The sequence below is a fragment of the Empidonax traillii genome, unplaced genomic scaffold, assembly GCF_003031625.1.
Source record: "Empidonax traillii isolate 1590-97213 ecotype Southwest subspecies unplaced genomic scaffold, ASM303162v1 scaffold349:size579689, whole genome shotgun sequence".
NCBI classification, from domain to species: Eukaryota; Metazoa; Chordata; class Aves; order Passeriformes; family Tyrannidae; genus Empidonax; species Empidonax traillii.
Genome location: NW_020955542.1, coordinates 307,069 through 334,232, shown reverse-complemented (window position 1 = coordinate 334,232; position 27,164 = coordinate 307,069). Strand labels below are relative to the sequence as shown.

Below are 27,164 nucleotides of genomic sequence, written 5' to 3'. Positions count from 1 at the left end.
AGCTGGACTGACTTTCAGTCCATAAAATCAGAAAAGAGCAGTGGGAGCACTTTTGGGGAGCACTTTTCTTGTGTCTGACTGAAACATTTCAAATAATGTTTCTTAATTACTTTGCATGCCTTTCTATAAAATAAGGGTGGATAGAAGGGGCAGCAGCAGATATTAAATCCTGTTTCTAAACATGTGAACTAGAGAAGTCTGTGTAACCTAAATCTTTCAGAGTACCACTGAATCATGCAGGTTTCATAACTCCATGATGATCATTCCTCTCTAAAAGCAAATTAGCCTCAAGAAGGCAGTTACCATTGAGTTGCACAGATTTTCTGCACATACTGCCTTTTAATGATTTTCAAAGGAAAGAATACTTATTCTAGCCAAGAACATAAACCATCTCACCTCCACAGTCAGAAGGTTTTCATTTCTCCCTCACTGATGACAGCACTTAAGCTAAGGTTGCATTTACACTTCACAAACATTTTTCAGAGTGGAGGTTGTTGCTCAATTTTGTATATTCGACTTTATCAACAGAGGGATATGGACACCATCTCACATACAGAGCCAAACTAGTTATAGGTTGTTAGGGAGACGATTTATCAGTAGGTAGGTTCATGTAAAATTCAAAAGGTTTTTTTTTTTTCCCCCTGTTTTGCTTTTGGAGAACAGTCCGAGAAATCCAAGTGATGTCTTTCTTACAGGAATACTTTAGATAGCTAAACAGAAGCAAGATTTGGCATTTAGCCTGGGATTAGTGTGAACAGCCTCTTAACCAAACATTATGAAGAAAGTTAACTTTAAAATGCTTTGAAAGGTCTGTTTTCATGACAGATGGTAATAAGGGCTCATCAGTGCCAATTTTTTTTTTGTTTCCACCTCAGTTTTCAAAAGCTTAAGTTTTAGGTTAGTACTTCTGAGGAACCATCACATGCATAGAGGAAAAATGCAAATTACAATATTAGATTACGCACTGTTTTTATTGTGTGTAACATATTTTTCTAAGTAACACTAACAAATGAAAAATAAGAGTTTGACCATGCACTCAATAGAACACTTTCCCTTTCTGTTTAGAACTAGAATATTTTTCTTTTTCTTCCCTCCCCCCTCCCCCCAGCTATTTCTTCTTTAATCTTTATCTGTATACCTGGACAGGTATTCCTCTTCCCACAAACCCCAAAAGATATAGCAGTCAGTAGCAGGTAGAGGTTTTGGTTGTATAATACACTCACTAGTGAAGACATGGTAAACTATATTTTATTCAAGAAAACCCACACATTCTGTCCTGTGGTGACCACAGGCTTTGCTAAGCCATAGATATTAGCAAACACTGGAACAAAATACAGTGTATCAGATTGAATCAAAGCATTTAAATTCTGAATTACAGTTATAATTTTCAGGGAAGGCTAGTTTCAGAATTGCATCATAATATCTAGTACAATGTTGTGCGATGTAAGTGGCAGAAACAGAAATGGAATATTGGTCCTAATAAAAACCGAAATGTAATGACTTTCGTATGACATTTAAATTGTCAAGACAACAATTCATAACATTCTACCAAAGGCAGCATATAGTTACAAAAATACTGGTCCAGCATCTTGTTAGTGATGAAGCAATATCCAAGGTGCAATGGCAACGTGCCATTCTTAGTGAAATATTTTTTAAAAAACTATTTTTTCTATTTTCCCCGCACTGATACTAGCTGAACACCAGAACTGCTATGACAACCCGAAAGTCACTACTTAAGAGTGTATTGCACCAAACATTGATGCAAAAACACACTTTCCAAGTTGCAGTATAAAAGAAGCAAAATGTAATAAAACTATGAATATGCCAAAAGACGTTTTACTGCAACTGATCTTGGATGAGCAGTTCGCAACCTCTATTGAGCTTTAAACATCCGTCCAAGCTTTCCATTCTATCCATTATTGTGAACTTAAGGATTCAAAGGCAAAAGACAAAGTCCTTAATATTGAGAACAGAATTAAATCACTTTATACTCCTCTAAATTCACCAACAAAATAAAAATATTTCACCCTCCTCTCCTCCCAATAACCGTGTAATTTCAAAGTCAAGCCTTGGAATTACCCTTGTTCTGATATTGCACAGTGCTAGGGTTGTATTGTTTCCACCGAGAAGTTAAAACATACAAGATGAGGGTGACCAAAACTGCTGGTGACAGTAGACCTGCTTAACCTGTGGAGGTATCCCAAGAAATGTGCACCAGATGAAGACACAATCTAAATGGCAAAGCTCAAGGCGTATTTGGCTGTGTCTGGACTTGGGCCAAAATTACATCAGCCTGTTTGCCATTTCCTTTGAGAAAGTAGTATCAATTAATATCTTAACCAAAAGATGAAGCTGAGTAAGATCAGGTAACCATGTCACATTCAGTGTTACATCCTACACCACAGAAATGAAGGAGTAGCAGAGAGGAATATTAATAATATTTTCCTTTTAATAATGGTTTAGTAAAAAGTGTAGCTTTGAAAATCTCTAGCTAGTTGTGAAAACCTGAAGAAGCTGGGAAGCGACCTCACTTTGATGAGTACAGTTTAAAGCTGTGGCTTGGCCTATTTGCTTTCAAAACCTCCAGAAGCTCTGCCAACCTTGTAAATAAAAGGTACTGCCTGGAAATAAAAAGTAGTCAGCCTTTAAAAGTTGGTGAATGTTGTACTGTAGCAGCCTAACTCTGACTGAAGAAGATGAGATACTTTTATACAGTAAACAGAAGACAAAGTAAACTGAAATCTTCAGAGATCACTTAAAGTGTATACAATTTGGATTCTCATCAACATTTAAAACTACCAATCATAAGGTTGCCACCTTACCTTTTTCTGGACTGGCACACCTGATTTTAAACAGGTTTTCCTCCAGTCTCCCAAGTTTCTGATCCTCTCATGCAGTTTTCTGCTGTACTGCTCTCCCACCTTCATGCTGAATACCGACTCAGTCCTGCCTTCTGCTTTTCTTGGCAGGAGGCAGTGCAGGCTTTTAATTTCGGTAGTCAGAGTGACAGAACAACAAACGCACAGCAGATAGAAGAGCTTAATTCTTCCCCAGGAAGAAAATACATTTGGTTCAACAAAGGGCTGCAAAATCTTCCAAAGGCACCTCTTTCCCCAGTTTTTGCCTGAAAGCAAGATGGCAATCTTAATTGAAAAGGGATGCTAAATCTTTTAAATAACTTAAAATTCAATTTTATATAAAGCAGCAAAATCATTTTTCTCTGCAGAAAGAGAAATGTTAACAAAGAAACACACCAACATAAATGCACTGTTCATAAACTTCAGCTAGTTTAATTTCACAAGAAAGTAAAATTTTAGGACTATTCTTTAACCTCATTATTACTTTCTGAAGAAGATTCTTTGGCAGCTTCAGTCCCTCTGTTGCTTTTCTCTTTATTTAGATTTTCACTTTCAGATTTGGTCCCATTAAATAGAGAGTTTTCACCGTTTACAAACCCATTCTCTGTGACTTCAGCATCAATGGCTTCATCAATCTTTAAGTCCCCTTGCTCTTCCACATCTTCTAGGTTTCTCAGGACAATAGGGAGTCTAGAGTCTGCCACAGTGTTCTCCAACAAGGCAATATTGCTCTCTTCATATTTAGGAAGCGGAGCTCCATCTGCCATTTGTTTGGTATAATACTCTCGGCTGGCAGCCGCACTCTTCACTGCTTTCTCCAAGATCTCTTTTTCACCCAAGCGCAATTTGATAGCCATGACTGCATGTGGAGTGAGGTCATGAGTCTCCAAGAAGGACTTATCACCCTGTTAGAAAAGAAAAAGCAGGTTTGTTAGTAACAACCAACACAACAGAACAATCCTTCACCTCTCCTCTCTTTCTGTTAAGTGACACCAGGATCCCCAGGCTGAGGCAAAGGGACACAAAGGGGTCTGCAAGGAGTCCCAGTGAAATTTGTCATGAATTCATAAAGGAGCCCAAAATTTCTCTCCATAAATCACTCTGACAATAAGTGAAGTCAGGTGACTTCACAAATTTATGCAACATATAGTTTAATTTATACACTTGCAATAGTAGTGCATTACTTTGCAGTCTGGAGGATGCAACTCCAGACAACAAGTTGAAACTGATTCCTCATTTTATTTGCAGAGAAAAAAGCAGGCAGTCTCTATTTGGAGAATCAAAGAAAAAATACATTAACAAAATTACATTAACCAAATTTTCTTTTTTGCAATCTTATTTGATTTTCCTTAGATAATGCAAAACTGTTTCTACACTTTCAAAAGTACAGAACGAATTATGTACTAACATTCAGATTGAAGTTTGCAAAGACAAGATGAAGGACAGAACACACAACAGTTCAGACACTTAAATTACACATAATGATAATTTTACCTCCACAGTTGTTTTATAGGTTTTCAAAAGAAGGGATGCTCTGGCTTCTAGGAATGTCCAAAGTTTAACTTCATTGTCCCAGCTAACAGGAAACTCAGAGTTCCCCAGAGTGAAGATTTTGTCAATGGCATGCTCTCCTATCAAGTGTTCCTTCAGCTCTTCTGCAATAAGTACAAAACCAATCTGTTAAAAAACAATCTCATCATTCACTTTGTCAGCTGACAAACTGCAGAAAAATTTACTTTCAATTGTACAGCTTTGAGTAGCTAACAAAAATAATCCTCTCCTCAAATAAGAATTATCAGTTATGCTGGCTATTTCTAGGGTTGCCTCAAAGAGACAACTGAAAGTCTTGAGGTCAGCAGAAAATGGGCATTCTGCTCCACTTGCAAATAAAGATACTTTATAAATCACAGCCTCTCATATACAGCATAAGCCTGTGACAATGAGATGGAATGTTTTGTAAAATACTTGATAAACAAGAGACTAAATGTTTAAAGAGTTCGGTGAACTTTTTGATAATAAAAGAACAGGCCAGAGAGCGTGTAAATAGCAGTGGAATTATTTTTCCTATTGTTTTGATAACCTTTTTCAGTAGCAGAAACTTTCTACAGGTGGCCAGAAAAGACATCCATCAAACCTCACACAGAGCAGAAAACATTTAATCAGCTCCTTGACATTAGACAAATTCCATTAATCTTTCAATTAATAAATTTCACTCCTGCAAAGCAGTTATCACAAACTTCACTAAGAGCTTGCATGTAGGTTCTTGATATTTTCTTATACAGTATCTAAGACATATGAATAAACTGAGCACAATCATATACTAGAGAAATGAAATTAAAATGTTCACTGGATATATTTTCCTCTCTAAGCCAAAATTCACTTCCTCATCAGCATCCTAAAATTTTCTTTACTTGAATTTACTTCCCAGAACTGTCAGGCAATTGGAATAGATGACTGTTGTAGCTCCCTTCCAACTGAACTACTCTAGTATATCCTAATTTCTTAAAAACTCTAAAAGATGAATGACAGGAGGAACTGAAGACACGACACTAAATAAGGTATGCTGGTTTTATTAAAAAAAGCAAATACAGCACATGTTAAAACTCAATAACTTCAGTATTCTTACTGGTACTAAAACCCACATCACCTGCACAGTTTCCCTAACTGCAAGGGAACTCTCTCACTGTCATGACAAATTGGTCACACCTATAACCTTCAAAGCTGCATCTAACCAGCAAGCAGCCATTATGAATACTATGCAAAAATTAGGTGAATATTTATTAATTGCACACATATTTTTACCCCCTCAAAAAAGTAACATAAGAGAAACAGTACAGTTTGCAAATACAGAAATTGCTTTTAAATTAAGAATTACCAAAATATTGAAAATACTCAATTTTGAAATGTCTCTTCCATATTTCTCCTACAGTACAGAATATTCCAATTCCATACTTAAATGATTCCAGCAGTGATGGCTAATATGCTATGATTTTAAGCATGTAAACCCCTAGGCCTTGCATGATCTTGTTCTGTGAACTATTTTGAAACCTAAGAACTAGAGATCAAGCTTGAAAGCTCACTCATTCACAACAGCCTGGGAGATTAAAAGAACTAAAAAATTGTATCATCTCATGCTTTAGGAGTTACTGAAATATTCCCTCAGAAAGCACAGCTAAAAATTGGGTTTCTCACCGCCTTATAGATTCCTTTTTAACTTAAACTCCTCAACTTTTCCGATCTTCTAGCTTAATGTTTTATATAAATGTCTATCAATTTCTGTGCTACCAAAAAAGCAACCAAAAAAACCCCCCAAAATAAGACAAACATAAATTAGGTTATCTTTATAAAACATCCTACCTTCACTCATACAAAACACTCGAAGGAAGGCCAAAAGCTGGGCAGAGATAGCAGGCTCAGTGGAGTGCAAGGCAAAAACACTAGAACTAATAAAAGAAATAATCATGCAACAACAGTAAGTGCAAGTCCAATTGTCGTATCTTTGAACTTATTTCAACATAAAGAACCTAAAGTATACAAGAAATGTACTGTTACAAAAGTAACTTTGAAAAAGAGTCGGTAGTATTAGTTCAAACTGAAAAGCTTCCCTAACCTGGAAAATTGAAGAGAAAAGAAATTTCCGAAAAGAATAATTATATCTACAATTTTACACTTAAAATTATTTTACACGGTTTTCATAATAAATTCATGAAAATGCAATGTTTCATGTCTGCTGCTCCTAATAGTACCCTCTGGACTGAAAAGACTAAAGGAAAATGCTGTGATTCACATACTGAGCATTGTAGTATGTCTGCAAGGGATAGAAAAGAAAGAAAAACCACAGATTGCTTCAAATTATTCCTTCCTCTGTTTTTGTTAAAATGGTTATTGAAGCAAAGGCTTTTTTTTCTTATATATGGTTCAAATTAGATGATAATATAGCTCAGAGAACTTCTGTAAATATTATTACAATAACTTTAATTTGCTATACAAACAGGAGAAATATTAGACCTAAGAAAACTATCACAGAACAGTGTTATATATGCTTTACTGGACAATATATACCTTGGAAATGTTTAAAAAAAAACCCCGGCATTGTGTTTTACTTACGTTGGGATACCAGCACGAGCTAAGACCTCTGCCTTCATAGCATACAGCCTGTCACTTTTACTCACGCCAAGCTTTATTTTCACTCTGTCATGTGAATTATTATCAAAGAAAAAACCACTGTGGATCACAAATTCAGCGTTTGACCGAGTGCCATAAAAAATGTAAATCTAGAAGGATGAAAAGAGAAGTGAAGGGACAGGAAAAAAGCTTAAGATCAGCTCACAAAAGTGACATAATTTGAAAGTTATTTCCAGAAAGAGTTACTATTCTGGGTACAAGGTATATTTGGTTATATAAAGAAACATGCTTTGTTTTCTGGTATCAACTCAAATGCTGTATATAATGTGGCAATTATACTTTAGAGGTAGATTTAAACATATCCATGTAACAGAGATTTTGAGAGAAGTTCTTACTCTATACTTTAAAATAAAAATGTTTTGTTTTCTCATGCTGTCATAAAGTATCAGTATATGGAAATAAGCTTTCAAAGGTCCTATGCCTTATAAAGGCTAAAAAAATAAAAGACAAGAAGGGCCCCTTAAAAGAAATGGTGTTTCTGGAGTCGTTTTCCCCAGCCAAATGTCCACCCAAAGGAGTAACCTATACTGCTGATGGATCAACTTTGCTTTCATTTTAATGCTACCTTAAGCTATGGATATACCACAGAGTATCATACGGAGAGATCTGAGCTGTGTTCAGGCAGTACTTATTTTTGCCTTTTACTCTGAACTCTTTTATCTAAAGCATACAGGTTACATTATTTCATATTAAAAAAGAAGTTCCTAAATATAACCTGCAGAATGTGTTTAACTCAGGGCTAGGCTGTATGAAGTGCATGCTTGGGACTAGAGGTCAGAGTAGCAATTGTCTTCTCCCACATCAAGAGGATATTTTCCCACTTGTGTTTGATAACAGAATTGTCAATTAGAAAAGGAAGTTTCAACAGTTACAGAACTCCTTTCTGAACCTCAGGGTACAGCAATGCTCTGGATGCCTGCAAGCTTCCATTCCTCTCTAGCTGACAAAGAAAGGCACAGTGCTCTCTAAAGGGCTCAGTAACAGCAATGATGCCATTTACTTTCTTTGTTTTCCATTTTATATTAGAACTATTTATCCTAAGCACTAAATGCTTAAGTATGATATTAAATTATAGTAAACATTATACTGTAACACACTCGTATGATGAACATGTGACCTGCCCAGGTATATTAAGGCAGTGGTTAAGGAAAGAGCTGCTAACCCTCTCAAGTTTTAAAACTAATGTGATAAATCTCATATTAAACTAAAAGTCACATATCATGTGAAGATTACACAGTATGCTGTTATGCCCCAAGACTGTTTTAGAAAAAATCTGATTAAACAGAATGAGAAAGTTGCTTTATTTCAGGCCAGTGCTTGATAGATTCTGTGGACTTTGCTGCCTCATATTTTTAGTAGTAAAAGCATGGATCATACACTCTTGCTGTTGAAACTGTAAGAAATAACATCTGCACAGTATATTAAAGGACTGAAGAATTATATAATTACAGTGCTTTAAAGATGTCACTAACAATTAAAGTTTGCACAGAAATTTAAAAAAAACCCAACCCTGATAAATAGGAGACAAAGTGAAACTACTAAAATGAAATCGAAATAGAGGAAGCCTCTGTAATTGAAATAGAGAGAGCAGCCAGAACAGCTATATGACACATCCATTGCCAGCTGTGGAAAATTATAAATTGGATCCCTACTGGAAAAACTGTGGATCCCTTTTAACTCATCACACCACTATTGGAAAAAACAGCAAATATTTGACTACCATAACAAATTCTGAGAGCAAAAATACACAACCACTGTAAACCCCAGCATAGCAATGAGGATAAATATACCTCTGTAAAGACACATTAAAATAAAATTCCAGACACTTCCTTGCTAAAAAAGGTAAAATACATAAGAAAAACAAAACCCAAAATACTATAAATTGTAAGACTGGCAAGATAATACAGTAAAGGTAATAACTCAGAGACTGAGTTATAAAGCATTTCAGGATGTTTCACAGACAAAGCCTTTGTCTGGCCATGCTCACTGCAGTTGCACGAGTAGGAGAAAAAAGGAGTGCTGCTTTACTTGAGGGTGTAGGGGGGCTGCTGACACAGCACAGGAGATTTCCTACACTCCTGGAACCACTGTCTTCAATGTATCACTAGTTAGAACACTTGTTCCTATTTCTTAGCAGTTCTGATCAAAATACTGAACTGTTCCATGCATCTTTACAAGACTCTCCCCGTGTTTCAGGGTGAAGAGGTAAATGCATGCATGCCTGTGTGAGAGGGAGGGAGTATATTTTTAGGTCCTTTCTCGTTTTCACTAAGCATGACAATGACAACATGGCAAAATGACTGGCAACTGTACTTCGTTTCACCTCTTAAATGAATGAAGACTAAAAAGAAACAAGCCAACTAAGTTGTTAAGAAAGACTCTACAATCTACTATTGCAGACAAAGTGCTGCTCCAAATCTAAAAAATATTTATCTTTAATCCTTTGCATATGGCCTTTTATTAAGCTCCTCCAGAATATCAAGCCTGATGCCTGTGTATGTGCACTTACCAGTGACTAGATATTTCAACTACTTCTCTAAAATACGAGGAATCAAACTCTCCTGGAGTTGGGGTCTACTAAGTGATAGAAACTACTTTATTCTGGAAAATGTACACTTGTTTAGTTTGGTACTATTTTCACACAGAATTAGCACAGCATATTAAAATTCAAATGTAGCAGGGTTTAACCCACACCACTCTGTTATTAAAATTTGTAGGGAGTTACCAAGTGTCCACAGAACTTAATGAAAGAACAATTGTGTAGATAACTGTTCACACTACCTGTTCTCCAGCCTTGAAATCTTGAAGTGCCACACATTCACATCGGTCATCTTCTAGATTGTAGCCTGTAGTGATCTATCAAAGAAAAGAGTGACAAAAGCACCTTTAGCATTTTACATTTCTCTTTCCCACCATTGACAAAATTTTGTATTGGAAATAGATAATAACGATAGAAATAGCATACATTTCTTTCTCTGCATGACAGAATATAGCTGGTAGCATTGGCTTTACAACTCCTGAGCAATCTCTTTTTAAAAAAATCTTCGCATTAAAGGAAATAACCCACCTGAAGTGAGCAGAAGGCTGTGAGGGAAGTAGCCTCCATAGGCCACAGACAAAGTGCCAGTAGTTTGCTACAAAGTTCTGGAGCTTGCAGTCACTCCCATGAGGCCCAAGGGAGCAAGGCACTGACAGCTCTATATGCTGTGCTTTATCCTTCAACTGCCAACACATTTTTGATCTCTCAATGAAAAAGGATTAGATAACTATGGATCTTTAGGGGATACAATCTTCAGAGAATTATAATTTACTTGAAAATAATCCCTTTATCTAAAAGTTAAGTAATACTCTTAAAATGCTAAAAGGATTTTTGTGATGGTAGCGGGCAACAGAAGAGGATAAACTGTCTTAACGAACTTGTATTTTTCCAAAAACAATTACTACACTGTAAAGGGGTCACACTAACAATTAAAGCTACCCTAAAAATGCAATATTTTTATAAAGTGACAAACAGCATGTTCTTGAATAATATTGCCAAAGATGCAGCCACAGGATGGAACACAAGCTGCTGAAAAATCAGAGAGCAACTTCTATGGTAGGTAGTCTGAATTCAGTACTGACAGAGCTGACTTATGGAAAAATATGCTCTTGGCCTGGGGAAAAAACTGGAAGAAGCCAAAGATTCTCTCTCTCAGCCTTTGAAAATGAAAACATACTTTTTTTGTAAGCTGACTGACGTGAGTTGCGGTATACCCTGATTCCCATCTTGGATGTAGCTTGTCCAAAGACAGAACTCCACAGATTATTTTGAAAGCCTGGTTGGTGGCTTGCACATTAATAGTTTCACACTGCTTGCATCATCAAATGTGCATTTGTCAGCCAAAACAGTGATTTCAAAGTGAGCCTGGGGAACTTGCCTCCGATGGAGCAAATCCCAAATGGCAGCCCAAAGCATGGGAAGGCCAGCCCTGCAGACACCTCTGCGTGTGGGTGCCACCACTGCGGGTCCACTAATGGGTTTGTGGTATGTTGAGATCAGAAGAGAACGTGAGAGCCATGCAATACAGCCCAATGAGAAACACAAGCTGTAGTACTTGAACACCTGTCATTCAAAAAAACAAACTCTTGATCTATCCTGAAATTTACTTAGTGTTTAAACTCAATGAAACAGTTCTGAATGTGAAAAGTCCATTCCCGTCCCTTGAAATGCTGGTGGAACAGGAGGCTTTCATAGACTAGGGAAACTCCAGTATTTTAAGAGGAGGATTCTGTCAGTTCAGGCATACTTCACTAGAGCACTGATTTTTTAAAATTTATTTTTGCCTTAAAACCCATCAAACAAACAAACAAACAAAAAAAAACCCGCACAAAATCCAGCAGCACTTCTGAAAGATTTTTCTACAAAGCATAATGGAGTGCTAGACTCTTATTTCCTCTTTCTTTTAATAGCAGTCACGTAAGAGAATTAACAGGGTGTTTACTTCTCTTCCCACATGATAGCTGACAAACTGCATCCCTTCAGTTTATTTCTGAAGCAGACTGATACATGAATTTCAAGTTGTGTATAAAGCATGCAATAGTCTGCTTGGTCAGTGATTAAGGATGGACCCAGCCCAATAGGCAGAATGCAGCTTATTCAAAGCTCTGTCAGAACTGGTAATCAACCTCTGACTGTCAAAATACAATCCCACTAAAGAATAACAATGAGAAATGCAGGAAGACAACCATTTTGAAATAGTTCTTAGAGGCAGGTTGATCTAATTAATAGTGTCAGAAGCAACAAAAAGCTGGATGGACCTAGCTCCAGTTAAAATCCATAGTGCATTTTATTATCTAGCTCATGGAAAGAGGCCTTGTGGAATAAAGTGAGAACAGGGACATACTGTAGCTGATTGACTAAAGAAGTATTTCAGGTCTACATTTGGAATAAACTAGACAGAGGTGCATTCAGTGCCATCTTTTCTTACTCTCCTGCAATGAATAACGATTCCTTTCATGTATTTTAAAGGGATTTGCTATGATTAGAGCAGAGCCCACCTTCATTTCACTCTACAATAACATAAACTACAATACAGACAGCTTACAGTTATCTTAGCAGTTCCCCCCTCCCATTTCAAATAGTACATGGCAACTAGCACACAACAAAAATTGTTCAGTAGCTTTTAACACATTAGCAATATTACAGTTTTCTATAATTCCTAAATGTATATCCACTTAAACTATTTTCTGCAGAAATATGAAATAAATGACTGAATTCTTTACGCACGCACAAAACATATAAGTTCAGCACAACTCCCCCTGCCCTCTAGGATATATTTCAGCATGAAAAAATGCTTCCAGTCCTGATCTACTACTATATTAGCAAGCTTGGCTCCAGAGGCTGGCTCTATATCAAACCCACTGTTAAAGAGCATAATAAAAATAAAAATTACTTTATCAATTTAAATAGAAGTTTGAATGAGTAAAACAACATAAATAGCTGCTCGTTTAATATATGCTACTTAATTTTTTCCCTCCCAGAACCTTAATTCTCTTCCTCTTTCCTCTAATCCCAACTTTGAAGGCATTCATTAAGAGTTGTCTAATGAATACAGACAAGTCTCTGCAAAAGCATCTAAAAGAGATGCCCAGCAGGAAAAGGGTACAGGAAGTACTGATGCTTGCAGCTACAACCTATATTACAAAAATACACATTTCTGAATGTTAAGCAATTTTCTTTATACTGGAGACTCTCATATGAACTTTATTTCTAAATTAAAGCTGTGAGATTGCATAACAAATAGGCAAAGACAAGAATCATTGTTAAAGAACAACATGTAATCACCTTATAATAAGGAAAAATAAATAAATAAAAAACCCCAAACACTTGCAACTTTGTAGCCTAGCCTACCACGCTGTAATTGGTACACTCATAGTTAACACTAAATTAGCTAAATGTCAAGTGAAAAACAACTTGCTTTACAATTCATTCATTTTAAACAGACTTTACGTACAACAACAATACTAGCACATGCTGCTGTCCTAACGCTCGAGTCAACTCTCCCACAAAAGAACCAGATGACTTGAATAGTATGGCTATATTCAGTGCTTACAATAAATAACACTATCTACTGAAAACACAATTAGAGGGTATGAATTTTGAAGTGTATATGAGCATGACTAAATAACATTGATAAGCTACCCTCTTCTGGGTTTCCATTTCCTCACTTCAGCATTACCTGGCCTGTTAATGAAATCAGGAACTCATTCTCTGAACTAGTGCACGTAAGCCAAAATGTCAGCAGGTCTGACTTTCTATATACATATGTCACCTTTTAAATGTTTAATATGCCCTAAAGTAGTATTTTTGCATTTTGTTTCTTTGATGTAGTAACAGATGTACTGTTTTTGTTGAACCAGGCTTTGTTCTTCTTGTTGCCTTCTCCATAACAAGGCTCTTTGGGCACGGTTAGGAGAGCAAATCTCTAACCACTTTCCCTGGTGGTAGCTACAAGAGGCAACCTCCATCAATGTCTGCTTTCTGTTCTCAGAACAAATCTGCCCAGTATTGAGAACCATTTTCAGTTCATTGAAAAAAAAAAAAGTCCATGTCAGGAGACTGTTCAGGCTTGCCTGGAAAAAAAAGTATTAACGAAAACTTTTAAAAGTACATCTAGGCATATAACATGCATATAAGACCTAACTTTACACAAGTATCCAATCACTTGTAAAGTTTTCTTTAGATGAACAAAGCTGTCCCTGAAAAGCTATCATAAAACATTTGAGAAACTGACAAACCTTTCTTTCAGATACTGGGTTTTTAGGGTCACTTGGGAAGATAACATACCTGTGTTAAGAAGCATAATGCAAAATATTACTAAACTGTTCTACAGCAGTTGAAAGGCTTAACACTTAAGCCCTAAAGTCTTTCAGCAACACTGAAGAAATCCTTACCAGTCCATTAGTATGATTACACATGTCCCATAAAGGTATCAGAGCAAGTGTAACTCTGGAACCATCCTCTGTTGGAATCTGGTTCTGTCGTGTCATAACAGAGGAAACTGCCCATCTGCAAAGGTTAAAAACAGTAGATGGTCAATGTTCAAAACAGTATAATAAGATTGGTGATAGTCCCACCTGAGGAAGCATTAAGACTGGGAGTTTCCAAACTTCAAGATCTTTCTTAAAGATCACGCTGACTATAGGCACTTATAGAAGGTGATATCACTTGCAGGAAAAGCAGCAATTTTCAGGTTTCCAAGACATGCACACATACCAAATCCTCTCTTCAATGTTCTTTGCAAGAGAACCTTCAAACCTTCCACTGGTTCCATTTCCCAGCTAGGATCCACTCCTGGGTCACCTTCTGCTTCCCCAGCCCTTCACTGCACACTATCTCCCACTACACATCCCATACCTGGGGTCAGCTATTCCTGCAGGGTTCAGAGCAGTTCACTGCCCAGCAGCAGGAACTCTCACCTGCGTGTAGACTCTTGTAAGAACCAGGGTGTATTCTTTCCCTTACTCTCTAAAAACGTTATGTACTGAGTGAACTGGAAACCAGTGTCACCACCTAAAACATGCACGGTATTTTGGTAAGTGTTTCTCTTCAGTTTGCAAGCTTTTGGCTTAGATCAGTACTGTTAAATTTTCTGCTTAACAGAGCTGAGAAGAAAAAAAAAATCTGCAATATTCCAAAGAGATATCCAGGTAAAAACCATGAAAAGAGCACAACATAGCTTAGCACACGGACATCATTCAAAACTCTTCTAAGTCAGGTTAAGTAAATGAAATGACAGCTACCTATTCAAACATAAAAATCTCTATAAAAGCTTAACATTTCAGTATTTTTTAAAATTTCGTTTTTATTTTATCTTGACAGAAAAATGAATATTAAACATCAAAGGAAAAAAGAATTTTAGTTTCACCATGTTCTGGTCTTAATACATATATATGTCGTGGGTTTTTTGGAGGGGAAAAAAAAGAAATGCCACCAGAAGGTCAAAATAAATTTAATTCCCACAGACTCCACTACTAACACATATTTAATATACAGAATTAGACTTTCAGAAGGATTTCTTCAGAAGGACTACAGATTGCTTAGAAAGACAGTGTCAAACTGAAATCTACCTAATTTCTAAAAAGAAAGTTAAAACTGTGGATAATTTTGATAAACAAACACTGTTTGAAATATAATAGCAATATGTTTCTTGTTAATTGTTGTAATTTATCTGTAAAAGTTTAGACCACTTCACATATAAGTCTGCATGTTTCTCGGTGACCCTGTAAGTGAAGGAGGCGTGCTTTCAAAATTCCACTTTCATAGACTTACCCAGCAGTACAACTAGGCTAAAAAATCCCTCATGAATGCCTTTTATTCATGCTCTTTTAATCATTTAACAGAATTAAAGCTCTCATTATCTTAATTATTATTCTTTTTATCTTAAATTTGTCACCCCTTATAGCACCTCCAAGTGACACTCATGCTTCATGTGAACAACTTCTGTTCTCCAGCTCTCCTGCTCAAAAGCAACAGCTCTAGATATTAGCTTTTACTACTGTGTGGTGGCAAAGGCTTTTATAAAAAAGAAAAAAATAATAAAAAAAAATTTCCCCATACCTCAAAACTCCTGCAACATCAACTGAATTATTTTCTTAAGAAACAAAGAATTACCTTAGTCATCTCAGACTATGTGTGCCAGTTAGCTAAATTAACTGCTCATAATGACTATTCCTTTGTAACAATTACAATCCACGTATTTATTTTACTTTCTTCTTCATTAAGGAGGTGTATTGGTATCAAATCCTACAATTAACATTTCAGTAACAATAGGGCTTTCCCACCAATGAAGAATTGCCAGGCCCCACAGTTCACCATATTAAAAAAAGAAAAGAAAGAAAGAAAAAAAAGAAGAATTAAAAGACAGACCAACCTGTAGTCGTCATAAGTGAAAGAATCCTTTAAGGGCAGTTTGCTGGCATTAGGATGGGTCTGCAAAATGTAAGTTGCATAAAAAGGTGAAAAGAGGAAGAAAAGAGAAATCAGAAATCAGTCAGCAGAATTTCATTATTTAGCTGCCTAACAGATCCTAACAAGAGCCAAATGAAGCAGGAGGCGTCCAGCCGCGCTACAGAGGGATCATCATGCTATTATGCTCTCATACATCACTGTCAACTTAATTTGTTGTGCCCAGCAGCCGCCATAAATCTGTTTCTTCATATTTCAAGACTGGAACCCACAGACATTGAACAAAAATAAAAAAAATTTAAGGTGGACCGAGTATGTGAAGGTAAAACAAAATCCAGCCCTTGATGCACAGTGGAGGAAAAAAAAACCCACAACAAGCGTACATTAGCTTTCACCAACTTCCAAATTTTCCTCTCCTCTGGGATATCAGTAAGGTATTTCACAAACCCAAGAAATACAAGGTTTTCAATCCTCCCTTGATACCTATAATAGTGTTATTCAGTAAAAGTTGCACTATACCTCTGAAACAAAAACAGATTAAAATATTTAAATATCTCTGGTGAAAAACACTGATTAGACAGTATCTACATAAAGCCATCTACACACACTCCTATCTAAAAGTGGAGCCATTTGAGAATGCATACCACAGTTGCCATTAATGAGCAAATATTTAATTTCTAAAGGTTTTAAGAAGCTGTGATACCTGTTACTTTTCTAATTAACTTATTAAGAGTGTCGAAGATACAGGTAGCTTTAAGCCCACATTGACACATTTCCTTTAGAACTTTGTTCCAATTCACAAATGGAAAGCCATAACAGCATAAATTTTAACCTTCAGGTTCAATTAGGTCTCCAAGACGAATTGAAGTAAATGATCAAATGGTTATTTCAGAAGATACAAATGATTTTTTGCACAGCTCTATCTTTGCTACGCTCTTAATGCATGAAGCTCCATGTAGTAGCAGTTTTTTACTCTTGATGCATTAGCATCACAAGTGCGTGGTAATTTATCATTTCTCACTGTAATGTACTTGCTGGCACTGTGTGCAGGACAGTAGGGGATGAGGTAAAAGTGGCTCAAACCGTAAATCAATTAGAAAACAAAAGCTTGTGCTCAGTGCGCAATTTTAGGCAAATTATATATTACAAAAGACTGCCAATTGGGTGTGAGGTCCCAGGTGGCTGCTCTCCCTCAGTCCCTCCGGTTAACCCTTCGAATGGGCTTTCTCCGGAGCATGACTGAAGTTAACAATTCCCGTGGCTCCTTTCCCTCCTCTCATTCTTTCTTTTTTTTTTTTTTTTTTTTTTTCCTTTTTACAGCACTCTGCCTTTCCGTATGATTTTCACTCACATCGATGACACGGTCATTGCATAACAAACCCCTTCGAGTTTAATTGTAGCAACACATTGCACAGAGTTACTTCTTCTCACAGAAACGTTCAGCACAAGCCCAGGACTGAGACCCAAACCAAGACATTTCAGGAGGCACCTTTGCTACAGTAGCAGTGCCCAGACCCGAGTCCAGAAACGAACGTGGAAACTCAGCCTTCAGCTGGAAATTATTCTCGCAAACAAATGCCACCGTATAGTATTGATTTATGACAATTTAATTTCAACTTCTATTGTTAGTATTATTAATTAATAAACTTGATAAATTGCTTGATAAATTTAGCAGGGAAAACCCACTAACAGTGAGAGCATCAGCCCCTCCGTTTCCCTTTAGACCGCGTTTCCGCGCGGTCCGTGGCGATCGGAGCGAGGACTCGGGGTCTCACTCTGCACCCCAACTTTTCAGAAGACATTTTACACTTAACCCCCCCGATCCTTCTCAGTCCGTTCCCTGCAGCCCCTGCCCTTATCCCGGTGTTCCCATCCCCGCTCCCGCCGCCCCCCGGGCCGTGCCCGCGGACAGCGGCGGCCGCGCGGGCCGGCACTGCCCCCTGCCGGTGGCGCCCCCACAGCGCGGCCGCTCGGCCCGGCCCGGCCGCGGCACCGCCCGCGGGGCGAGGACACGGCCCGGCCACCCCCAGCGCCCCCAGACCCTCGCTCTGGATGAGGCACCTCCGCTGTAAGCAAGGAACCCACGTCCGAGCGAGGTCCGGCCGCTTCATCGCAGCAGAAAGACGCCGGGAAGGCAAATACCCCCGTCTGTCTGCTCTGCCCTCTTCTGCTCTCCTGCCACCCCCCAAACAGCACCTTTTAGCAGAACGTGTTTTTGCAAGGGCAATAATCACTATGGTCATTATGCACTAGAAGTGAAAAGGCATCACAGGGGCTGCGGGGGGCTCAACAGCCTAAAAGCGACGGCTACAGACACTCCCTGTTCCGAGCTCCGGACCGCGCTCCACACCGGGAGCAGCAGCCAACAGCTTCGACCCCAACTTGGAGCAAACCACCACAGGATGCAAGATATATACATGTAGTCATTGTCCTCTCTGTGAGAAACGTGTATCACATCAGTGGACTGCAGTGAGGTCAATTGCTCATTTGACACAGGCAGTCCTCTGTAACATCCAACCTGAACACCCAAACCACGGGGATCCTGGATGCCATCAAAGACCCTGGATGTCACAAAATGCTCTGTAACCCTCCCTATTTGTATATCTGTGGAACTTAGGTACTGCCCCTATATGGACACCATCTGTACGTAATCCACATAAAACCAACAGTAAATTACAATAAAGGACAAAATATATGGTCTTTAAAAGACACAAGGCAGAATAAAAGCCCAGTGTACGTAATTACCATATTCATAACATTCTGTGGTACAATATTCTAGTAGCTATTTTAAAGCTAAGATACGTCAGCATATTTGGTCATGTTAGATTTCTGACTTGGTCTATTTTACTGTGTAACTTAAAACCCCTATAGATTACAAGAATCTGAAGACACAAGAAAGAACAATATTCTGATTAAAAATTTGATTTAGTATGCTGCTTCTCTTTATAGTCCCTTGGTAAAGAAGAAATCTCCCTAACAAACACTTAATAAAACCTGTCAATATATCTAGAAAGAAAAATGACACAAATGCATTAAGTATTAAATACCCTTGAAAAAAGTCACATATTCCATGAATTTTTGATGTACTATCTTGACATTAATGTAAAACCTTGATATTTATAATTGACAGATATTTAATAAAGTATAGAAGATGACTGCTGCATAGCATGCAAATTGCTCAGACTGATCAAAAAAGATACAGACATATTTAAACTAAACAAACACTTAATACGTAAAAAAAATCAGATCTAGCTTTTACAGGTTCACGCAGCTAGGTCTCTACAGATTAGCTTTCAAATGTGACATTATCCACTGCATGAACCCTAATTTTAACTTACCAAGTCTGTATGAAGTAGTTTCAGAAAGTTGGGAGGGGAAGCTTTAAATAAAAAATGGGAACATGAAAATGTGAATATATTCATTTAGATGCAGGTCCTGACATTCTACTGAAAGAGTTATTATAAAGAACAAATACCATCTATTTCGTTACCCTTTCTGTGAAAATATTGTCAGAGCTGGCAATCAGGGTGATGACCACTGCAAAAACAAATAGTGGCATGCTGAATTTCATTTTCCTCCTGATGCTGCTATTCCTAAAAAAAAAAAAATGAATAAAAAAACCCGCTTTTTCCCCCTTCAGTGTTCCAAGCCTTCTTTGAGACATTTGGAGGATATCTCAAAATAACCAGAAATATTAAAAAGTAACAGTGATTGCTGCCAGATTGTCTGCAGCCACTGTGGAAAGAGACAGACTGTTATTCTAGTCACCTAAAACATTATCAGACTAGAAGCCAGTTACTCAGTATGGCAATCAGAGCGGGGGGGAGGGGGCGGGAGAAGAGGAAAAAAAAATTAAAAGGACACTTCCAGACATTTTTTCTCTTTCTGTGAAGCAGCAATATCCAGGGGTTCATGTTTCATATTTAATGTCTCACAAGCATGCAACACCCCCCCATGTGCCATAGGGGCCTCTGCGCCAGTAATTTCCCCATCACACTTTTGGATGGACATCACAAGATAATGATTCTCAAGTCCCACAAACTAGACACTGGGGGACTCCTCCACTTTTGAGAGGACTCCTTTTCATTTGAATGGCATGAAGGCTGCAGTGTAGAAAGGGGGGGGAGGGTGCCTTTCTGGCTGAGAAGACACATAACCTTCACTTCTGCTGTCCAGCCTAAGGGCATTAGCCCCCTGTAAAAGAGTCGCCAGACTATGAGAGGCAGTAACCCCTTCCCCTATTCAATCATAAAATGCTAAAGCTCATTTATCAGAGTTCCTAATCTTGATGAGCAATTTCCACTAAAATTAGCTTAATATTTGCTTGTTTACCAAGTGATGCAAAGTACAAGTCCTATTACTGTAACACACAATAAAATGTCTCAGTAGAAGGAAAATTTAAAGTTTACATAGTGTTAAATTTGTGTTCTTATCTCCACTACTAGATGTCTTGAAAAGAGCTAATGTATTTTGATGTGAAGTCATATTGACCAGTATATTCCTTTGTGTCATTAACCCTTCTATAATCCAAGTAAGAAAAAAATTAACTTAATCACTGGATGTGATCAGAGTTAGTTTTTGTAAAAAAAAGGCACAACCTCTCAGCTGAGATAAAGTGACCATCAGAGTAATCTACTACTCCACTGTAACTCCTAGTTAAAAAAATAGTCATTAAAAAAAAATCCCTTTTTTTTTTTTTTTTGTGTGTGTGTTTTGTTTTGTTTTGTTTGTTTCCTGAACTTATAGACACAGAGATGCTTGGATTTCTGTGAAGAATATTTCAAGTACTCATAAGTCTAAGGCAAAGTTGTGGGTAATCACTGCATCAGTATTACTAAATCAGATGTCAGTATTTTCAAAAACCTCTGAGGCCATCACTGCACTCCTATCACAGCCCCCAAAACACCGTGGGTGCTTGAAATGGTTAAAGCCCAAACCAGTCTAAGCTTCCACCTTGTTAACTTTCATTCCTTTGAACATAAACCCCAAGGGTTAGTTGCTTTTGACCAAACAATTTTTCACTCCTCTTCTTTGCGGATTCTCCCCTTTTCAATGTACTCATTAACATGGGTAGATTTCGTTATGAGCCTTGGTGGATGCTACTTGATGGTTTCAGGCCAATGTGTAGGTGTACAAAAACACAAACACACACACACTTTCAGGGCCAGAAGCAGGAAGATCTGTCAGCATTTGCTGGTTACTGTCCCTTTCCCAGCTCTGGAAATCCTTTGAAGCAGCAGCCTTGAAGAGAAATTCCTCTCTGTGGAGTTGCAGAGGCTTTAACTGCCCTAAAGCTAAGTAAAATAAAGAATTCAGAATGGAGGATCCTAGCGATCTACAGGGAAACAAGAATTCACTTTTTCCATTGGACATATGTTGCCTAACCTAATGAGGGAAGTCAGCTCACTGTACAGGACAGGAGACAAAGCCAAAGATTATTTCACTTGGTAATAACAGTTTATAAGTACAGAGACATGCTCTGGAATTTTCAAATAGCCCTTTTCATGAAACACTATGAATAACATCCACAAACTTGTGCTGTTACATGACTTTTCTAAGGGAAGAGAGATGATTCTACTTTGCAAAACCTAATAGCGTGAATCTTAAAAAAGGTACTACAGGATTGAAACTTATTACATCTAAATAACACTCTTGCTTATTCTTTATGTCAGCAATTTTTATTTACTTTATGCCAATATACACAAGAAAGCACTGTTCCAGACTATTAGGGGACTCATGCAGCGGAAGCAAAGTGGAATGACTCCTTCTGGTGCAATGGAATTTAACTGCACAGTCCCTTTTTCTGCAACTTCTACCTGCAAAAATTGTTCTTAGTTAATAAAACAGCAGTGGCATAACAGACACTCAAACCAATAACTACTAACTCAAGGGTCTGAAGGACTGACAACCCACTTCACATGCAAAGCGGACATTACCATTTGGTTGACAGAGTACACAGTTCTCAATTGACTGCAGTTGAGTACCCTGACTACAATCCTGTGGCATCTCCTTTATTAAACAGGCGAGATGGCAATGGAGTTCTTAACATCCACTTCTTGATCACTCCATTTACAGAATACTTTTTTAACATATACAATTCTGAAATACTAGTCTTTCCTAAAATAGAAGACACTCAGATAGGGTATTTAAATTAGTGATCAAGTTTTCTTGTCCTTTCACAAAATCACTTAGAGCCCCACTAAGGGCTGAGGCGGGGGAAGCCAGGCTGAAACTGGACATGTTCTGCAGTGAGACAGCCTCTCCACTCCCTCCCGTGTTCGTTCATGTAACAGAAAGACACGCTAGGCCCATTAATTCCTGTGGTAAATCTCCTTATGAAATATGAGTTTATTGTTCACATTGAGCCTTAGATTGATAGGTTCAGTCTGAAGTGCTTCATGCACACAGGTGCTGTAAGATAGCTGCAGAGAATAGCTTCTTCACAAGGGTCTATGTCTGCATACCACGACATATCATTTACTCTCTAGGCTGTCCCTGAGGTATAAGGTTTACCTTGAGCATTTTTCATTTCAGGAAACATTTTACCTTGTTAATTTCAGGAGCTGGACTTTGATGATCCTTGTGGGTCCCTTCCAACTCAGAATATTCTATGATTCTGTTTAGTGCAACGCACAGGCACTATGTTCATTCCACAACCCTACTATTAATAGAGTGAAATACAAGCCACAAATAAAATGCTCTGATGGAAAGCCTGAAGTGAACTTGTCTGAAAGGACAGGGACTGTATTTTCTATTCATAACCACTCCACAACCAAAGAGTCTCCTAACAAGCACTAATATTATGCGGTATGGTCAAAGTTTGGTTACCTGTGAATCAATTACTCAAGTTCAGAAACAAATCATACCAGGAGCCATTTAGGTGGAAGCTTGGATCATGATCATCCCATAACCAAGTTTCCACGCTCTAAAACTGCCATGGTACATGGGGCATGGTAAGTCCTGGAACCAGACGTACTGGGACTACAGTGGCACACACATTCAAAACTAAAAACTTATCATTTCCTTTTCAACTCACATTCAAACCGTAGTACAAGAAAATAAACTTTGGTTTACTTAGCAACATATCAGTGTCCTACTGTGTGGAGTATTAGCATTGGGTCTGAATGACTGAAGAGGATAATCCACTTTGTAATTTAGTTAAATTACTAATTTTAACAAAGATAAGTACCCTGTATAATTTTGCAGTGCTTAAAGAATACATCCTTTGAGTATTTCACTCTAAGAAACATCAGCTTGTTATAATATTTTAAATTTATGGAACATTTGTAACTGCTGTTATATCAAGAAAAATATTAAATCTGCACAATGAGTACAAACTTTATATGAGAAAGTATACTTGTAAGTGCATGATGATCTCCTGATGTCTGCTGAGGCACTCACTTTCACAACAGACACAGACAACATCTCCAGGGATAAACTCAAATGTCCTGAAAAGTGCAACTCAGTTAAAAAAATAAAAATAAAAGCAACTAACAGAAAACCAAACAAAAAAACGTCTCCACTCTATTGGCTGTAAAAAGAGACGCTTATCTGCATTCTCAAGCAGAAGAATGGTTGAGAACCCCATCTTCAAAAAAATGCCTTAAAAGCCATAATACTAACAAGAGAACGTATTATTCCTCCCAAATGTGATTTAAACTGTGCAGAAACAAATTTTGTTTTGCACTGGCATATATGCTTTGAAGTACATCTCTGCTTCTCTAGAGAAAAGCAGGCATTTAGGCGAGTATAACAGAATCCAAACCATCCAGAATATAAAATAAATTAAAACCTACTGATTAGGAGTTCTTAACAATGACTGTACAAAGAAAGATAATATCTATATCCAAAATGAAAGATACGTTTTATCCTGTCTGTCCTCCAACTTAGCATTTTGACTGTAAGAAATAGCAGACTTCAAGTAGGACGTGCCTGTATTTCGATCTAGGCCAGCACGGTCCAACTGGCGCCCATCGCCTGAATCTGGACCACAGGATGCCTCCATATGGCCTGCCACCTTTTCCTTGGAGGAGATAGGGAACAGCTGTTTGAGGAGCAAACGCTGCCCGAACAGCCAAACACCTCCTCCTGTGTCCGGCTGGCTCAAAGCCCAGAGCTGTCGCCGTGTTCCTGTGGAAGGCAAGGAAGGAACAGGGGAAGGAGGCAGCAGACCTCCCACCCACGTAAGGACTTGAGCTCTTCATTTGTCTGAGAGAGACAGACGCAACCCAGCAAAGCCTGGAGCAGCTTCTGCGATGGAGAGGGGCAGCCACAGGAATGGCCCAGCGAAGCCCCAGGATCTGCTGTTACTGTCATCATAGCTGGGGGTGGGATACACCAGAAGTGACACAAAACTCAGGAATTTGGCACATGCTTCCAATGTCTAAACCACCTTACAGTAGATACACTAAGTGGTACAGTACAAGCATACTGTCAATCTTCAGCCTGCTGCCAGCAAAACAGATTAATACAATATTTTGGCCTTCACAGAAGAAAATCACAGAAAAACATAAATATATTCCATTATTAACTGCCTATTGATTTATTATTGATCAAACAGAACAACTCAGGCATTGAAATTCAGACAAAGCAAATTAAAAAGCAACACTATTTTACCTTTGTAGCTGCCCATTCCATGCAATTTTAAATCTCTCCTTAAGGTGAGACGTATAGCAGAGAAGTAAACAAAAGGGAAAGATTTTACAGGGTTTGCAACTGTGCCATCTTTCTTCCACCCATTTTTCACATTTCTGAAAACAGCTATTTGACTGGCATGCCAATGAGTATAAATCAAGTAGGGGGAAAACTGAGAACCCCAAAGACCTACCTAGTACAGAAGTAAAACTGAATTCTGCTTCCAAATACATCTGCTTTTGACTGCATATTGGTTGAACTCTTTAAAAGCATTAAAATATTCTCTATTATATCAACTGAAAAATACTAGACAACTTCCAAACATTGGAATAAAGTGTTTTAAAAGGCAGTATAGTTGTCTGCATTCAACTCATTGAGAGCACGAAAGTTAAATGGTGGTATCTTCAAGCCAATTACAGAGAGACACCAGACGTTCTACTTCACACTGACCTGGAAAATCATATGTTTATTGGAAAAGGATAGATTAAAAACAGCACAGAAAAATAATGTAAGAGCAGCATAAGTCATATTGAAAGCATCATCACAACTTCAAAAATTGGTGTAAAAATTAAGGTAGAGATGTGAATTCTCACCTAATACAACTAATACTGAAGAGCCAAACATGATACCAGATTTTAAAGATGCTACAATATAATTTTGAAATCTAGAATTTGATGTGTTAAACATCCTAACTAAAATGATATTCCAGTCTCCAACAGCTAATGACTGGATTTTAGAATTTCATTCACGCTAAATCAATTAGTCAGATTTTATATGAATAATAAATCAAATTTAGTATCTGATCAAAAGGGATTACAGCCTCCAGGAAATTAAGTTCTCTGTCCAATACTGCACATAAACAGATCAAAACATCTTTGGATAGATAACTGCAAAGCTTGTATTCACAATGGGACTACAATAACACTTTCACAAACAGTGTCCAGATGTCAATACACACTAGTCAGAAAACTAGTATGAACATATTCCTGTGGAATATTGGATGAAAGAAGACTACAGATAATCTAAAAACTTCAAACAACTTCTATCAAATAGATTCTATATTAAAAAAAAAATATTTTAAAAAAGGGTGTGATTCATGGGGCAGCTTCTGCTTCTTGAGTAAGAAGTAGCTTGACAGAAGGCAAAGAAAGCAATGGCAAGTATTTGCTCACTAACTTTTCAAAGTAGTATAAAACTAAGTGAAAGAAAATTACATTTACTTGCTAAAATATTGCTTAAATGGGTGACTTTGCTTTCTCCATTTTGTTTATTTCTAAAATTCTTACTGATCTCTCTTCTATCAGGGAGCCCATTGCTGGACACAGCACTCTGGGTGTGGCCTCACCAGAGCTGAGTAGAGAAGGATCACCTCCCTCGACCTGCTACCAACACTCCTAATGCAGCCCAGGACACCATTAGCCCTTTTTTGCTGCAAGGACATATTGCTGGTTCATGTTCAAGTTGCCCCTAAACATACTAAAATGGGATTATTTCAATCCAAGTTCAAGACTTTGCATTTCTTGCTGAACTTCAACAACTGGCAGCCAATTTTTCCAGCCTGTCAAAGTCCTACTGGACAGCACCTTCCCAGGGACTAAGGTGAGGCTGACAGGCTTGTTGCCTAGGTCCTCCTCCTATCCTGAGGATAGGAGTGGCATTTGCTTTCTTCCAGTCCTCAGGAACTTATCCCTGTCATCATGATCAGTCAAAGATCATCAAGAGTCACAGAGTTTGTGATGGAAAGGACCTTTAAGGGTCACCTCGTCCAATCCCCACTGTGATGAACAGGTACATCTTTAACTAGATCAGGTTGCTCAGAGCCCCATCTAACCTCACTGTGAACGTTTCCACAAATGGGCATCTACAACCTCTCTGAGCAACCTGTCCCAGCGTTTCATCATCTCTTCCTTAGATCTAGTTTAAATCAACCCTCTCTTAGTTTAAAATTATTACCCCTTGCGTTTTTGCAAACAAGCCCTGCTAAAAAGTTTGTCCCCATCTTTCTTATAAGCCCCATTTAAGTACTGAAAGGTTGCACTAAGGTCTCCTTGTAGCCTTCTCCATGATGAACATGCTCTCTCAGCATTTCCTCACAGGAGAGGTGCTCCAGCCCTCTGATCATTTCCGTAGCTGTCCTTTGGACCTGCTCCAAAAGCTTCATGGTCTTCCTTTGCTGGGGACCCCAGAGCTGGGTGTACAGCACTTCAGGTGGGGTCTCAACAGAGCAGATGAGTTGAATTACTTCCCTCAACCTGTTGCCCACTCTGCTTTTGATGCAGCCCTGGGTTCAATTGGGTCTCTGACCTGCAAACACACATTGCTGGGTCACGTTGAGCTTCTCACCCACCAGCATCCCCAAGTCCATGTCTGCAGGGCTGCTCTCAATCCCTTTAACCCACAGCCATATTGACAGCATGGTTTGCCCCGATGCGCGTGCATCACCTTGCACTTTGCCCTATTGAACTTCACGAGGTTCCCGCGGGCCAACTTCTCAAGTTTGTCCAGGACCTCTGGATGGCATCCAGAGGGTCCAGGACCCC

At 38.2% G+C, this 27,164-nt stretch overlaps 1 protein-coding gene across 3 annotated transcripts in view; it reads right to left on the bottom strand.

Annotated features, from left to right (window-relative positions):
• Positions 1 to 952: 952 nt before the first annotated feature.
• Positions 953 to 27,164, bottom strand: part of SETD3 (SET domain containing 3, actin histidine methyltransferase) — a 66,032-nt gene continuing 39,820 nt past the window's right edge. Inside the window, exons 7-13 of one of the 3 annotated variants that reach the window (XM_027892403.1) lie at positions 15,956 to 16,014; positions 13,977 to 14,091; positions 9,825 to 9,899; positions 6,966 to 7,132; positions 6,216 to 6,301; positions 4,353 to 4,513; positions 953 to 3,763 (exon numbers count right to left, since the gene is read on the bottom strand). In XM_027892403.1, coding sequence (XP_027748204.1) covers positions 3,320 to 3,763; positions 4,353 to 4,513; positions 6,216 to 6,301; positions 6,966 to 7,132; positions 9,825 to 9,899; positions 13,977 to 14,091; positions 15,956 to 16,014 — 1,107 coding nt within the window. In that variant the 3' untranslated portion in view covers positions 953 to 3,319. Of the gene's footprint in view, positions 3,764 to 4,352; positions 4,536 to 6,215; positions 6,302 to 6,965; positions 7,133 to 9,824; positions 9,900 to 13,820; positions 13,870 to 13,976; positions 14,092 to 15,955; positions 16,015 to 27,164 lie in introns of those variants that run through there. The other 2 variants (XM_027892404.1, XR_003572182.1) reach the window with 2 other exon arrangements.